The sequence below is a fragment of the Carex rostrata genome, chromosome 3 (assembly GCF_964058835.1).
Source record: "Carex rostrata chromosome 3, lpCarRost1.2, whole genome shotgun sequence".
NCBI lineage: Eukaryota > Viridiplantae > Streptophyta > Magnoliopsida > Poales > Cyperaceae > Carex > Carex rostrata.
In genome coordinates this window covers 7555978-7569531 of record NC_135920.1, presented here as the reverse complement: position 1 = coordinate 7569531, position 13554 = coordinate 7555978, and the positions used below count along the sequence as shown (strand labels likewise).

Genomic DNA, 13554 nt, shown 5'->3' with positions numbered 1-13554 from the left:
TATTGCATTAGTACTAGTACTCGCGGATCTCATAAAAGTAATAATTATGTCTCTCTTTCAAGAAAAGAGTATTAGTAAAAAAATCTCTTAATTTTTTTAAACAAAGGAAGTTTTAAATAAAATGAGTAAGGAAAAATTTAGGGATCCACATCTGCTGCTTTTCTAAGAGAAAAGCAGGACCCTGCTTGCCTGCCATCTGAACCATTCAAATTTTATCAATGGCTTGGATGAATTTTGCTATTATAATGATATTTGTTGGTCTGCCCGTCTTTCCATCTCCCTATTTTTTTTCACGTGCTAAAAGAAGAACCGCATCAAGGCCCTCTTCAACCCCGTTGGTCGGGCTCTCCTCGACCTCACCAGCCGCGATCTCCTCGACTCCACCGGCCGCGTTATGCTATCTCCCTCATCGATCCCTTACATTGTTTGGAATTGAAAACTATGTCTTTTTATCAATTGAAAACTAAGAATCAACTTAGCATCAGGTTGTAGTTTGCATTAATTGTGTAATTAGACAGAATTACACTTTTTAAGAAAGAACTACAAATTTAATGGATACTATAAAACGGCGTTACAGTAGTATTCTGAAAATATGTGAATAATTCTAAGAGACACAACTACATTCGGACCTTTGTGCTTTGTGCCAACTGCTTACTACTTGCTTCAATAGCCAATTAATAGAGTTACTGATAGCTCATGTTGCTAAATTCTGATTCTGAGATTTGCACTTCTGTTTTATCAGGTACAAGGTGTTTATAAAGCTAAACAGAAATGACGTGCTATGCACTGCCATGGCCGAGGCAATCGCCATGGGCAAATTTGTAATCTATGCAGATTTTTTTCGCACATTTCCTATTTGCCTCACCTACTGAACATCTGAAGAGTTTGTTACCTGCATCAAATCATCCATGTCTAACGAGCCTCACCTTCTAAGCAATTGTGATTGAAGAAAAGGAATATTGCTATGTATTGTATGAGAAATGTAAATTAGACAACTTAGAACATTGCTATGAAAAAAAAAGTTATGATTTTTATGTAAGATATCTGGAGTTGTCATCTAGTACATCTATTTATGATACAAGTATTTGTTGTTATTGATATTCATTTTATATTGTGTTGTAACCTATCTACTTGATGCAAAATTTAAATTAAACATATTAGCAAGGGTATTATGAGTATTAGTAGTTATTAAAACTAAAGGTGTAATATGTTTGGATTCTTAGTTATGAAAGTGCATGACTTATTGAAATTACAAAACTAAAAAAAAAAAGATGGGAGCTTCAATGCAATAATATACTGTAAGTGCATGAATATCGAATGGACTGATATTTGACAGTGACCTATATACAAATGGATTGATATTTGAAGATTGATTCACAAAAGCTTAAACCTTGGTTCAGTTGTCAGAACAAAATGCAAAGAAATTGCAATTAAGTCCCTACACTTTTCATTATTGTATTGTCTTTTATAAAAGGATTCAGATCATGAATTGAAAACTATGTTTTTCTATCAATTTCAACACATAGCACAGCAGTATACTGTGCTATGGTTCCGAGTCTCGTGTTTTTCACCTCAGTTCTCCACATTTTGATTGTGAGATGATGGTCAAATTACATAGGAATGTTCCTGGAATGTATTTGCATCCATTTGTGGTTTTTACATGATTTTTTACATTATTATATCATACAACTTGAGCACATAACTTAGTTGGTATAAACCAGTTTGCCTTTTCTGACAAGCTAATTTCTTAATTTTGCTGAGATTAATTGGCTGGGCCAAATTTGGATTTCTTCACATGGAAATTATCATAAATACTCATAATATATGCACATTTAATTTCAAATTTTATAGAGATTTATTGCTGTGATGAACAGTTGATTCTCAGACTGACAAATTCCAAGTTGACAGCAGTTTTCTGTACCAGCCCCATTTTCAGAATATGAACTTCTAACACTCACTAAAAATCATAGAAAATTCCAAAAATGGAAATTTTTGTTCCTATGTATTCACATGAGTGTCCTCTACATGCCCATGAAACAGTTTTTGCAAATTTGACTTAGAGCCAATGTTTTTCATTTATTTTCAATTAAAGGATATTTTGGGGTTGGTTTTGATAATCACAGTACCAGCATGCTTCTTCTTTGCTTTTGGTTTTTTTTTTAATGCATATAGGCTGCATTTTACACAACCTTATACAGATTAGTACAAATATAAAACCTCAGCATTTTAATATTGTCCTAAACTTGATTCTATGAAGACACAGTGATCAAATAAGTTTGTTAAGTTTGTTAATTTTTCCTTACACATATTTTTCGTAGAAAATAGGTTTGATTTTAACATATTTGCTCAAGCTAACGTTTCAACATATTTGCTCAAAAGAAAATGAAATTAAAGATCCACAATTAACACACTCTTGATATTGCATCCAATATTTTCGAATAATTATATTTTGGCAAACTAAAAGAATATTCAGAACACCAAATTTGTTTACTATCATGTGCTGGTCAAAATTAGTACCATTACGTATCATATAGTGGACAATAATTAAGGTATTGCTGGAGAGAAATGTAGTTTAAACCAGAGTGATGTGGTGTGCAGAGGATAAAAACATGTGACACAAGCAAAGGAGGCTGGAGAGGGAGGAAGCAGGCTCGAAGGAGGTGGGAGAGAAAAAAAGTGGCAGATGCAAAGGAGGCGGGAGAGAGAAGAGCTCAGAGAGGGAAAAAAGTGGCAGAAGCATAGCAGGCGGGAGAGGGAGGAGGGCTCGGAGATGGAGGAGGTGGGAATGGGAGGATGGCTTGAAGAGCGGAGGGGCAGACACGAAGGAGCTTGAATTTGGGAAAAAAGGGGGATTGCTTTGTCGTCGGGCAGAATGGGCAGACCAACAAATATCATTATAATAGCAAAATTCATCCAAGCCATTGATAAAATTTGAATGGTTCAGATGGCAGGCAAGCAGGGTCCTGCTTTTCTCTTAGAAAAGCAGCAGATGTGGATCCAAAATTTAGTGTGTTTCTATGGAGGACCTAGCAATCTAGCATGAGGATTGAAATTCTGTTTTTTGTAAGCATTGGACGACAATTAGGGATTATACATCTACTTGGAAGTTGGAAACAAGAAACATCTGGCATTTAATATGCACAACAATTATTTTCTTGAATGGCAATCCCAAATTTGTCTTTTGAATCGTTATATTTGTTGCTTGTTTTAGTATGACCCTAAATTGGCTTGTTCAAGTCAAAAGGAAGTTATCTTTGCCAAGTGTGTGATGTGCTGTTTGTTATTTGTCGCATCATAATTTGCTTATGTGATTTTGCTACTTGTCTTCGCTTTCCGGGGAGCACATTTCTAAAATCTGATTTGCTGGATTGACTTCATCTGATAGCCACTATCAGAGTTTCAAACAAAAGATTTGTAGGATTGACTTGTAGTTCCATGAGTGTTCACGCGCAAGCGTATGTACAAAGTTTCAGACATAGCGAGCTGTACCATTTTAAATTTTGATTTAGCTTTCGAATTAGGTTGCAAGTGCACAACCCTTATCGAATAGTATAATCAGGTATCGATCCACAGGGACGGTTCCGATTCAACTCTGGATTCTTACTTATCTCAGTTAGGTACTAGAAGTAAGAAAAAATTGATTTGGTTTGTTTAAGTTTTCTAAATTCAGTAATAGTAAATGACAACAATTAAAAGTTTGGTTTTACTCGATTATAAAATGAAATTTTCAGGATTTCAAATTTCATCATCAACTCTGCCTCTCTGGACCTTCACGCGTGCTCTCACACGTCCCATAGCCCATCTCTCTCTCTCTCTATATAGAGAGATGGGCTACGGTGAGTTGCGAAGTAAAATGTGTGTCTACTACAAGCCGTATTTTTATTTTGAAAGTCCAAACGACCGATCCAAACCGTTAGATGTTTAATCCATATTGAAATGTGCTTGGAGACCAAATTTTACATTTTTTGGAATTTGTTTACTATTTATTAAGCATTTTTGAAAATTGCTGTTTTGCTGTGAATAGTAAAAAACAGTAAAATTTTCTGGACCATCAGATCAGCGACTTTCAAAATTGCTTAAAAAATAGTAAAAAAATTCCAAAAAATATAAAATTTGGTCTCCAAGCACATTTAAATATGAAGAACAAGATGAACGGTTCGGATCGACGTTTTGAACTTTAAAATCGCAAAATATGAGCGTGAAGTAAAATGGTCGATTTACTTCGCAACTCACCGTGGCCCATCTCTCTCTCTCTATATATATATATATAATATATATGAGATGGGCTATGGTGAGTTGCGAAGTAAAACACGTTTTTTACTTTACACTCATATTTTGCGATTTTAAAGTTCAAAACGTCGATCTGAACGATTCATCTTGTTCTCCATATTGAAATGTGCTTGGAGACCAAATTTTATATTTTTTGGAATTTTTTTACTATTTATTAAGCAATTTTGAAAGTCTCTGATCTGATGGGCCAGAAAATTTTATGTTTTTTTACGGTTCACAGCAAAACAACAATTTAAAAAAATGCTTAATAAATAGTAAAAAAATTCCAAAAAATATAAAATTTGGTCTCCAAGCACATTTCAATATGGATTAAACATCTAACGATTCGGATCAGTCGTTTGAACTTTCAAAATAAAAATACGGCGTGAAGTAGAAACGCATTTTACTTCGCAACTCACCGTAACCCATCTCTCTCTCTATATATATTTTTTTATTATATATATTGTATTTATATTATCATGACTTAAATCAAATTTGTATAAAAACTTATAGGCTTAACTTTAGTATATTCCAAATACTTTGGTATGGTCACATGAAACACTATGGTGCGGTGGTTAAAGCTTTTGGCTCAAATTTGGGCTGGCCAAGCTCAATCCACGCAGTGAGCAAAAAAAATAGTTATATTTCGGCCGGTGTATGTGTGACTCATGTGCGTGTGTGCGGTTCACGGTCACAGTTCATGGTCCAGACGGGTATCCATAGCGTATTCAGCCATATCAGCGCGTATATTGACTGTATCGAGAGGTTAGGGATACGCCAGTTGGCATATCCGATACGCACTCGATACGGATACGATGCCTTAGGTGACGTATCGGAGTAACATAGCTCCTTTCTCTCCCTTTATTTGGACTTTACATAACATATATTCTTGAGTTTTTGAAGACAAAATCAGAAAATTGAGTTTGAAATGGTTAGATATGTATCATGTAATTTCATTTTATGTGGTTGACTAATAATAATATTTTTTTATAAATAATTACAAATTCTAAAAGATGAAAATAAAAAAATTTAATTCATAAGGGAGTCTGACTTCCTTTTTCCGAGATTTTATTTACCCAAAAAATAAATAATTTTATTATAAATAACCACGTTTTTTAAAAATATTTATTTCTACCCAAACCGTATATATTATGTGCGGCCCGAATTAAAAATTCGGACTGTATAGAATATATGCGGCCCGAATTTTTTTTTTTGGATTTAAAATTTCGGACCGCATAGAATATTTGCGGTCCGAATTTTCTTTTTGTTTTGTTTTGCTTTTTTCAAATGTCCGAGGCAATTTTTGAGAGATGATATCTCATGATCTGTTCAAAGATTTTAAATAAAATTTCACAGACTTGTTCTATGATGTCAAGACTACATGTCGGTCAATTTTCATGAATTTTGAAGATGTTTTCCTATGTTAACCAGAGATGCAAAATTGGATTCAGAAGCACTCCTTTAGCAGTTCGGGCAATTTTTGAGAGATGATATCTCACGATCTATTTAGAGATTTTAAATAAAACATCACAGTCTTGTTCTACGATGTCAAGACTAGATGTCGGTCAATTTTCATGATTTTTAAAGATGTTTTCCTATGATAACCAGAGATGTAAACATGGACTCAGAAGCACTCCTTCAGCAGTTCGGGCAATTTTTTAGTGATGATATCTCACGATCTGTTTAGAGATTTTTGACATCGTAGAACAAGACTGTGAAGTTTTATTTAAAATATCTAAACAGATCGTGAGATATCATCACTAAAAAATTGCCCGAACTGCTGAAGGAGTGCTTCTGAGTCCAAATTTACATCTTTGGTTATCATAGGAAAACATATTTAAAAATTATGAAAATTAACCGACATCTAGTCTTGACATCGTAGAATAAGACTGTGAAGTTTTATTTAAAATCTCTAAACAGATCGTGAGATAACATCTCTCAAAAATTGCTCGAACTGCTAAATGAGTGCTTCTGAGTCCAAATTTACATCTTTGGTTATCATAGGAAAACATCTTTAAAAATTATGAAAATTAACCGACATCTAGTCTTGACATTGTAGAATAAGACTGTGAAGTTTTATTTAAAATCTCTAAAAAGATCGTGAGATAACATCTCTCAAAAATTGCCCGAACTGCTAAAGGAGTGCTTCTGAGTCCAACTTTGCATCTCTGGTTAACATAGTAAAACATCTTCAAAATTCATAAAAATTGACCGACATGTAGTCTTAACATCGTAGAACAAGTCTGTGAAGTTTTATTTAAAATCTCTGAATAGATCATGAGATATCATCTCTCAAAAATTGTCCGAACTGCTAAAGGAGTGCTTCTGAGTCCAACTTTGCATCTCTGGTTAACATAAGAAAACATCTTCAAAATTCATGAAAATTAACCGACATGTATTCTTGACATCATAGAACAATACTGTGAAGTTTCATACAAAATCTCTAAACAGATCGTGAGATATCATCTCTCAAAAATTGCTCGAACTGCTAAAGGAGTGCTTTTGAGTCCAACTTTGCATCTCTGGTTAACATAGTAAAACATCTTCAAAATTCATAAAAATTGACCGACATGTAGTCTTGACATCGTAGAACAAGTCTGTGAAGTTTTATTTAAAATCTCTGAATAGATCATGAGATATCATCTCTCAAAAATTGTCCGAACTGCTAAAGGAGTGCTTCTGAGTCCAACTTTGCATCTCTAGTTAACATAAGAAAACATCTTCAAAATTCATGAAAATTAACCGACATGTAGTCTTGACATCGTAGAACAAGGCTGTGAAGTTTCATACAAAATCTCTAAACAGATCGTGAGATATCATCTCTCAAAAATTGTCCGAACTGCTAAATGAGTGTTTCTGAGTCCAACTTTGCATCTCTAGTTAACATAGGAAAACATTTTCAAATTTCATGAAAATTGACCGATATGTAGTCTTGACATCGTAGAACAAGACTGTGAAGTTTAATCAAAAATCTCTAAACAGATCGTGAAATATTATCACTCAAAAATTGTCTCGGCCATTTGAAAAAAGCAAAAAAAAAAAAAAAATTTCGGACCGCAAATATTCTATGCGGTCCAAAATTTTAAATTAAAAAAAAAAATTCGGGCCGCACAGAATATATGTAGTTTGGGTAAAAATAATTTTTTTCATAAAACGTGGTTATTTATAATAAAATTATTTATTTTTTGGGTAAAAATAAAAATCTCGGTTCCTTTTCTCAATACTTCCGTAGCCTTATTTCTTATCTGCAATATTGAATAATGTATTCTGATGAAATTTGTATATATTCTCTCTGACCTAATTTATGTATCCAGTTCCAGTGTCAACAAGATCATAACTCATAAGCAGGGGTGGATCTATTGTAGCACGGGGGTGGTAGCCGCCCCCCCTGAATTTTGAGTTTTAGTGGTGATTTATTGGTACCGATCGACTTTGCTCCTTTCTGGAAATTTTTTTGCCTCCCCTTTGGATGTTTGATTTGTAATTCGGGTTAAATTTAGTGTTAAAATCAAAATAAATTTCTTGAATTATGATTGGTAATATTAATTATAAGTTATAGAATCAGAAATTATAAGTTAAGGTATTGGAAAATATAAGTCAAAACATCATTTTTTATCGAGTACCCAATTAGTTAACGGGTTTAAATCCGATGAGCTATTTAAATCCGATTCAGTATTTTTTTTTTGCCCCCTGACAAAAATTTTGGATCCGCCCCTAATCACAAGGTGCACGAGTGATTAATGCATGGTTCAGCGAAATTTCTCACCCACTTAATTAAACATTTAGAATGAGAAGTATCAAACAACTTCTGAAATAAAGGATCAAATGAACTATTTTTTTTTTCCTTTTTTGGAATTAATTAATTTCTGGATGATCTGAAGAAAAAAAATAGAAAAGCCTATCAGAGTTGAGTTTTATTCTGACATGAATTAAGATCCAGGTATCTAATTTGATACAATGAGATTCATACCGTTTATTTTATTCTGACATGAATTTTAAAGACTTCTTGTACATTTAAAACATGCACAAATTGAAATTATTTGGCAAAAATTCACTCAGTGAATGTGATTACTGAGGGATACTTGCTCATACCTTTTACGGGTTTATATTTTTCTTTCAACAATTCAAATGCACATGCAAGAAGTGTATCATATATTTTCTATAAACACTTCTATTACCTCAAATTTTATGTTTACCAGTTCAATTGTTAGGGTCTAGATTCCGAATTTTGATCCAATGCACTACCTGACTGTATACATTGAGATCCTAGTCGTCCGTTTCAACTTGGCACGAATTCTAAAATAGAATATTTTGACTAAGGCGGAAAGTATTCCTCACTCCCGCCTAGGACTGGCAAAAAACTTCGAGGTTCGTGATTCGATTCGGGTTTGATTCGGATTTGATTCGAGTTTAATTTGATTCGAAATGGGTTTGAATTGAAACGAACCGAATCAGGTTCGGTTCGGAATTAATTCAAATCAAATCCAAACTTAGCTTGGTTCGATCGAAATGAGTTCGATCATTTTTATGGTTTGAATCTCATAATAACATCGGCCGTCAATTTACCTGATGAAATTAAAATCTAAGATAGAGAGTCATAATTTAACTTAGCTGACACTATCTCGCTCTCAAATCTCAATAACCTAGTTCCCTAACTCACTCTCCCTAACTCACTCTCTCTCTAGCTCTAAAATCTAGCCAACGCTCTCGGCGACTGGCTGTCTCTCCGGCTGTCACTCCTCTCTCCGGCCTAGATGACTGTCTCTCCTCTCTCTTCGGTCGTCTCTCATAGTTCATACCAGGAAAGCTGTCTCTGATGTATTTTTTCATGAACAATTTTTCAACTTAAAAACACTCATTTCATAGTTCATACCGGTAAAAGAAAGCCATGTGAATTGTCCTGCGAGAAAAAATTAATGTATAAACTACCGGTATAACTAGGACTGTTAAAAAATAATTTAGTTCGGGATTCGATTCGAAAAATGTGTAGTTCGCAATTAATTCGATTCGAAATGGGTTCGGTTCGAAACGAATCAAACCAGATTCAGTTCAAAATTAATTCAAACCAAACTCAAACCTAAGGTAAGTTCGTTTCGGTTCGGTTTATTGCCACCCCTACTCCCGCCACAACATAGCAACAATATAGTGCGTCTTCTAGAATCTTGATTGGTAATAACAGATGGCGGTAACAACATTTCGGTGATCTCAACCCCCTCTTACATCATCCTGCCTCCCACTCAACCGATCACAAACAATCCGCTGCTCATTTTCCTCAGCCTCTCAATATGCCGAGTCCTAGAAATCTTTTCATTCATGAAACGAAAGTAGTCTTTTGTGCACTATTCACTACATAGAAATTTCCATAGAACAATTCACTAAAGATCAAAGAACTATTCTCCTTTGCCATCTCCCCGGGGCAACCGTCTTACGTGGTCCATGTTCAGACCAGATGATAAGCTCCACGAATAATCCAACTCAATTGTCAACTCCTATTCATCTCGCCTCTTCTCCAGTTCAACTCGAATCACACAAACAAACAGAGAGAGAGATCCCTTCAATGGGAATCGTAGAGGAGGCGCACAACGTGCGCGTCGTCGGAGAAGGCGATCGCACGATTGTACTGGCTCACGGTTTCGGTACGGACCAGTCGGTATGGCGGCACCTGGTACCGCACTTAGTGGAGGACTACCGGGTGGTGCTGTTCGACAACATGGGGGCGGGCCCTACCAACCCAGACTACTTCGATTTCGACCGTTACGCCACGCTGGAGGGATACGTGCTCGACCTCCTCGCCATCCTCGAGGAATTGCGCGTTCAGTCCTGCATCTATGTCGGTCACTCCGTCTCCGCCATGATTGGTGCTATTGCCTCCATTTCGCGGCCCGATTTGTTCTCTAAGCTCGTTTTTCTTTCCGCTTCTCCAAGGTAGAATTTTTGTTTATTTGTTGGGGAATTTGGGGATGTTATTTCTGGAAAAAGGGATTTCTGTTGTATAAACTATGTAAATATGTTTATACAACAAAAATCCCTTTTGCCAGAAGTAACATCCCCAATTATGTATTGTATTGGGTATGTTACTGTGTCGTTAAGTTATCAGTATCCAATTTGAATTATATTTAGTGGACTTCTTTCTTAGATAACGGGGGTCTGTAAAATTAAGTATTTTTGGAGCTGGAAAAGAGTACTCTGCATTTAAAATTGGAAATCCCTAATTATCCAACTTTGGATCAACCCTAGTACCTCTTGCAATTTTTAGATGAATTTCAGATTGACAATAAAACAAATTGGAACAGTTTTAAGGGAGGGACAAGGAGGCAACTAGATTAACATATAGAGATGAATTTGATTTAGAAGTTGGGGAATCCTTTTCTATTGTTAGTTTTGTTCTCATGTGTTTGTTAGCAATCTACAAACTTGTTATTTTACATGTTTAAAGGGGGGAAACCTTCTGTCTGATGATTTTAATAAAATTGGGCTCTTTTTGTACTTTTCCAGGTGTCCAAAAACCATAAGCATATTATATGCCAGACATTTCATGAAAATCTTATTTTCTTTTTTGTTAATTTGATTAGTTTGCTATCAGCATATGAATAAAAAATAAGCATATCTGTACTAATATTTCCTCCTAAAGTGAAGTTAAGATGAAACCATTTTATAAGAAACTTAACTGCATTCTATCTGTTTCTAGGTTTTGGAATTAAGTCCCAAGTCAAGCTGACAGCTGTCAACATAAATTTGTTATTTTCTATTTTAGGCAAAGAGAGCAAAAAAATGACTTTTAATTAAACCAAAAATTGTGAAGTTGATTGGTCTAAAATAAAATTCAGATTTAAGACTTGCTTCTTTTGCTTGGAAATTATTCCATTTATATGCTTATCTATTATAAGCTAATTAAACATACCGACATTATATAAAACATATCTTTATAGTTTTTTGTTTTCCATTAAACATTAGAAATGTAGAACTAAACAACCATGTATTTACCTCCTTTTTTTTCTTTTCCTTTTACCAAGATATAGCTCTTCGGCGGCAACATTATTATTCCCTTGTAAGTTGTAACATCTATACCCTTATTACGTGTTTATACTGATTGTACAGCTATGTTGAGATTTCCTTTGCATTTATAAAATGCCCTCTAAAATATATGTAATTTTTAGTTTTTTATCATGTTCAATGTTCACATGAATGTCATTCATCTTCGATTTTTTCATTAAATATTTGTTGTGTAGCCAGGTACTTGAACGACATGGATTATTATGGGGGCTTTGAGCAGGAGGATCTTGACCAGCTGTTTGAGGCCATGCGTAACAATTACAAAGCCTGGTGCAGTGGCTTCGCACCTCTCGCTGTTGGAGGTAATGATCTGTTGACCTTATCCTAGTAGTTTGGTGAATTGTTATATCTAATAATTAAAGCTGAAACATTCAAACATCGAACCGTACTTATCGGCAAGGATTTCAGCGTTTAACATAATTACCCTCTTTATATGGCTCCAGACTGAGTTGCATGGTCTGTTGACCATTTGTTCACTTTCTAATTGTTAATTTTTGAATAAATTGTGCTGGTCAATTTGCTACTAAAATAACTAATGGAAGATAAACCAGGCAATGTGATCATTTGCACACACATTTTTTTTTGATGAAAATTTTATCAAATTTCACATTTTATTGAACTTATATTTCCATCATATAAGCTCTTCATCTTCTTAATGACTTAAACTTAATGTGCAAGTTTAGTGTAGAAGCTTGCAAATTTGGTGGCAGTATTAAATTTTTTGTCTGAAAAGTTGAATCTTTTAAGTCATACATTGCTCTTGTCTTGTTCATATATGACAATACTAGTAGAGGCACTGAACGAAGTTGATATACAGGTGATATGGATTCAGTGGCTGTACAAGAGTTTAGCCGTACCCTTTTTAACATCCGACCAGATATTGCCCTCAGCGTTGGGCAGACAATATTCAAGAGCGATGTGCGCCACCTCCTCTCCCTCATCACTGTCCCGTGCCACATCATCCAGAGCACGAAAGATCTTGCAGTTCCAGTCGTGGTTTCTGAGTATCTACACAAGCACCTTGGGGGCGACTCGATTGTTGAAGTCATGGCATGTGAAGGTCACCTCCCGCAGCTCAGCTCGCCTGATATTGTCACTCCTGTTTTGTTGAATCACATCAGGTATGACATTGCAGTTTGAGATGTGAAATAAATGAAGTTATTTTCGAAGTGTGTTGATTGATCTTGTTGTACTCTGTTGTGGCACAAGCTCTAATAGGTAGCTGCGATGTTGTGCTTTCTGTTATTGATCAGAGATTTCACTCAATATATATTTATGTAATAATGTCCCCAGATGGTGTAAATTGTAATAACTTGGTGGCAACTGAGAGTAGGTCTATTCTAAGGTCTTTTAACTAGACAACAACCATTTTACTTCATGTGCCGTCAAGCATTGCTTTTCCAGATTTGGTGCTTTTTCATACAAAATAAATGTTTGGGTATAAATACATTCGATTTAATATACTTCACATACTCAATAGTAAAACCTTCTTTCTTAATATAACCTATCAAATATAGCTTACTATTTCTGGCATTATGCTAAATCGAATCTTAATTTTAATATACAATGAGATTAGAGACATACACAACACTAATTTTAGTTTGTGTCATATATTATGTCTAAAATTCACAATATTTAGATTGTTATGAATATAATGAATGGTCCATTCATATTGTAACTTCCAATATTAATCCCCACTGTCCCACTACCATTGGAATTTATATCTCACTATTATTTAGAATTCATTTTCTTATTATTATTGTAATGGTTTTTTATTTACAATTGGTGATCTATAAATAAAGACATTGTAATCTTGTATTGTATATGTGAGAAATATATGAATAAGAGATAGTCATTTTTTACATTCTCTCCATCTTATTTATGCTTGTTTATCCTTACTTTATAATACATTATCAGCATGATAGTTCTACTAGTTGAAGATTGAAGGTAATTTTTTTTATATTATATTATGATAATGTTATGTTTTATATTATGTTATTTTTTTTACTTTATGTTAATGAAATGGCCCGAAGTCATTTGAGTATATATGAGTATATATTATGTTAATGAAATGGCCTGAATATAAATTATGTTAATGAAATGGTTCGAAACCATATTAATCACGTAATGGCCCAAAGCCATATGTTAAAAGAAAAAATCCTCGATTTTATCAATTGGTCCGAAATTATTTTAGTAATTTATAAATTGACTTGAAGCTCAATTTTAAAATTC

At 34.3% G+C, this 13554-nt stretch overlaps 1 protein-coding gene across 3 annotated transcripts; it reads left to right on the top strand.

Moving 5' to 3' along the window:
- The first annotated feature begins 9710 nt into the window (after positions 1-9710).
- KAI2 (alpha/beta-Hydrolases superfamily protein) lies at positions 9711-12727 on the top strand. 3 transcript variants are annotated; one of them, XM_078299117.1, is made up of 4 exons: positions 9713-10194; positions 11289-11317; positions 11499-11624; positions 12140-12727. In XM_078299117.1, the coding sequence occupies exons 1-4, from the start codon at positions 9719-9721 to the stop codon at positions 12460-12462; spliced, it is 954 nt and encodes a 317-aa protein (XP_078155243.1). In that variant the 5' UTR covers positions 9713-9718; the 3' UTR covers positions 12463-12727. The 3 variants fall into 3 exon arrangements, with proteins under 3 accessions (XP_078155245.1, XP_078155243.1, XP_078155242.1); XM_078299116.1 differs by having other exon boundaries at positions 11283-11317; XM_078299119.1 differs by lacking the exon at positions 11289-11317 and having other exon boundaries at positions 9711-10194; positions 11503-11624.
- The last annotated feature ends 827 nt before the right edge of the window (positions 12728-13554 follow it).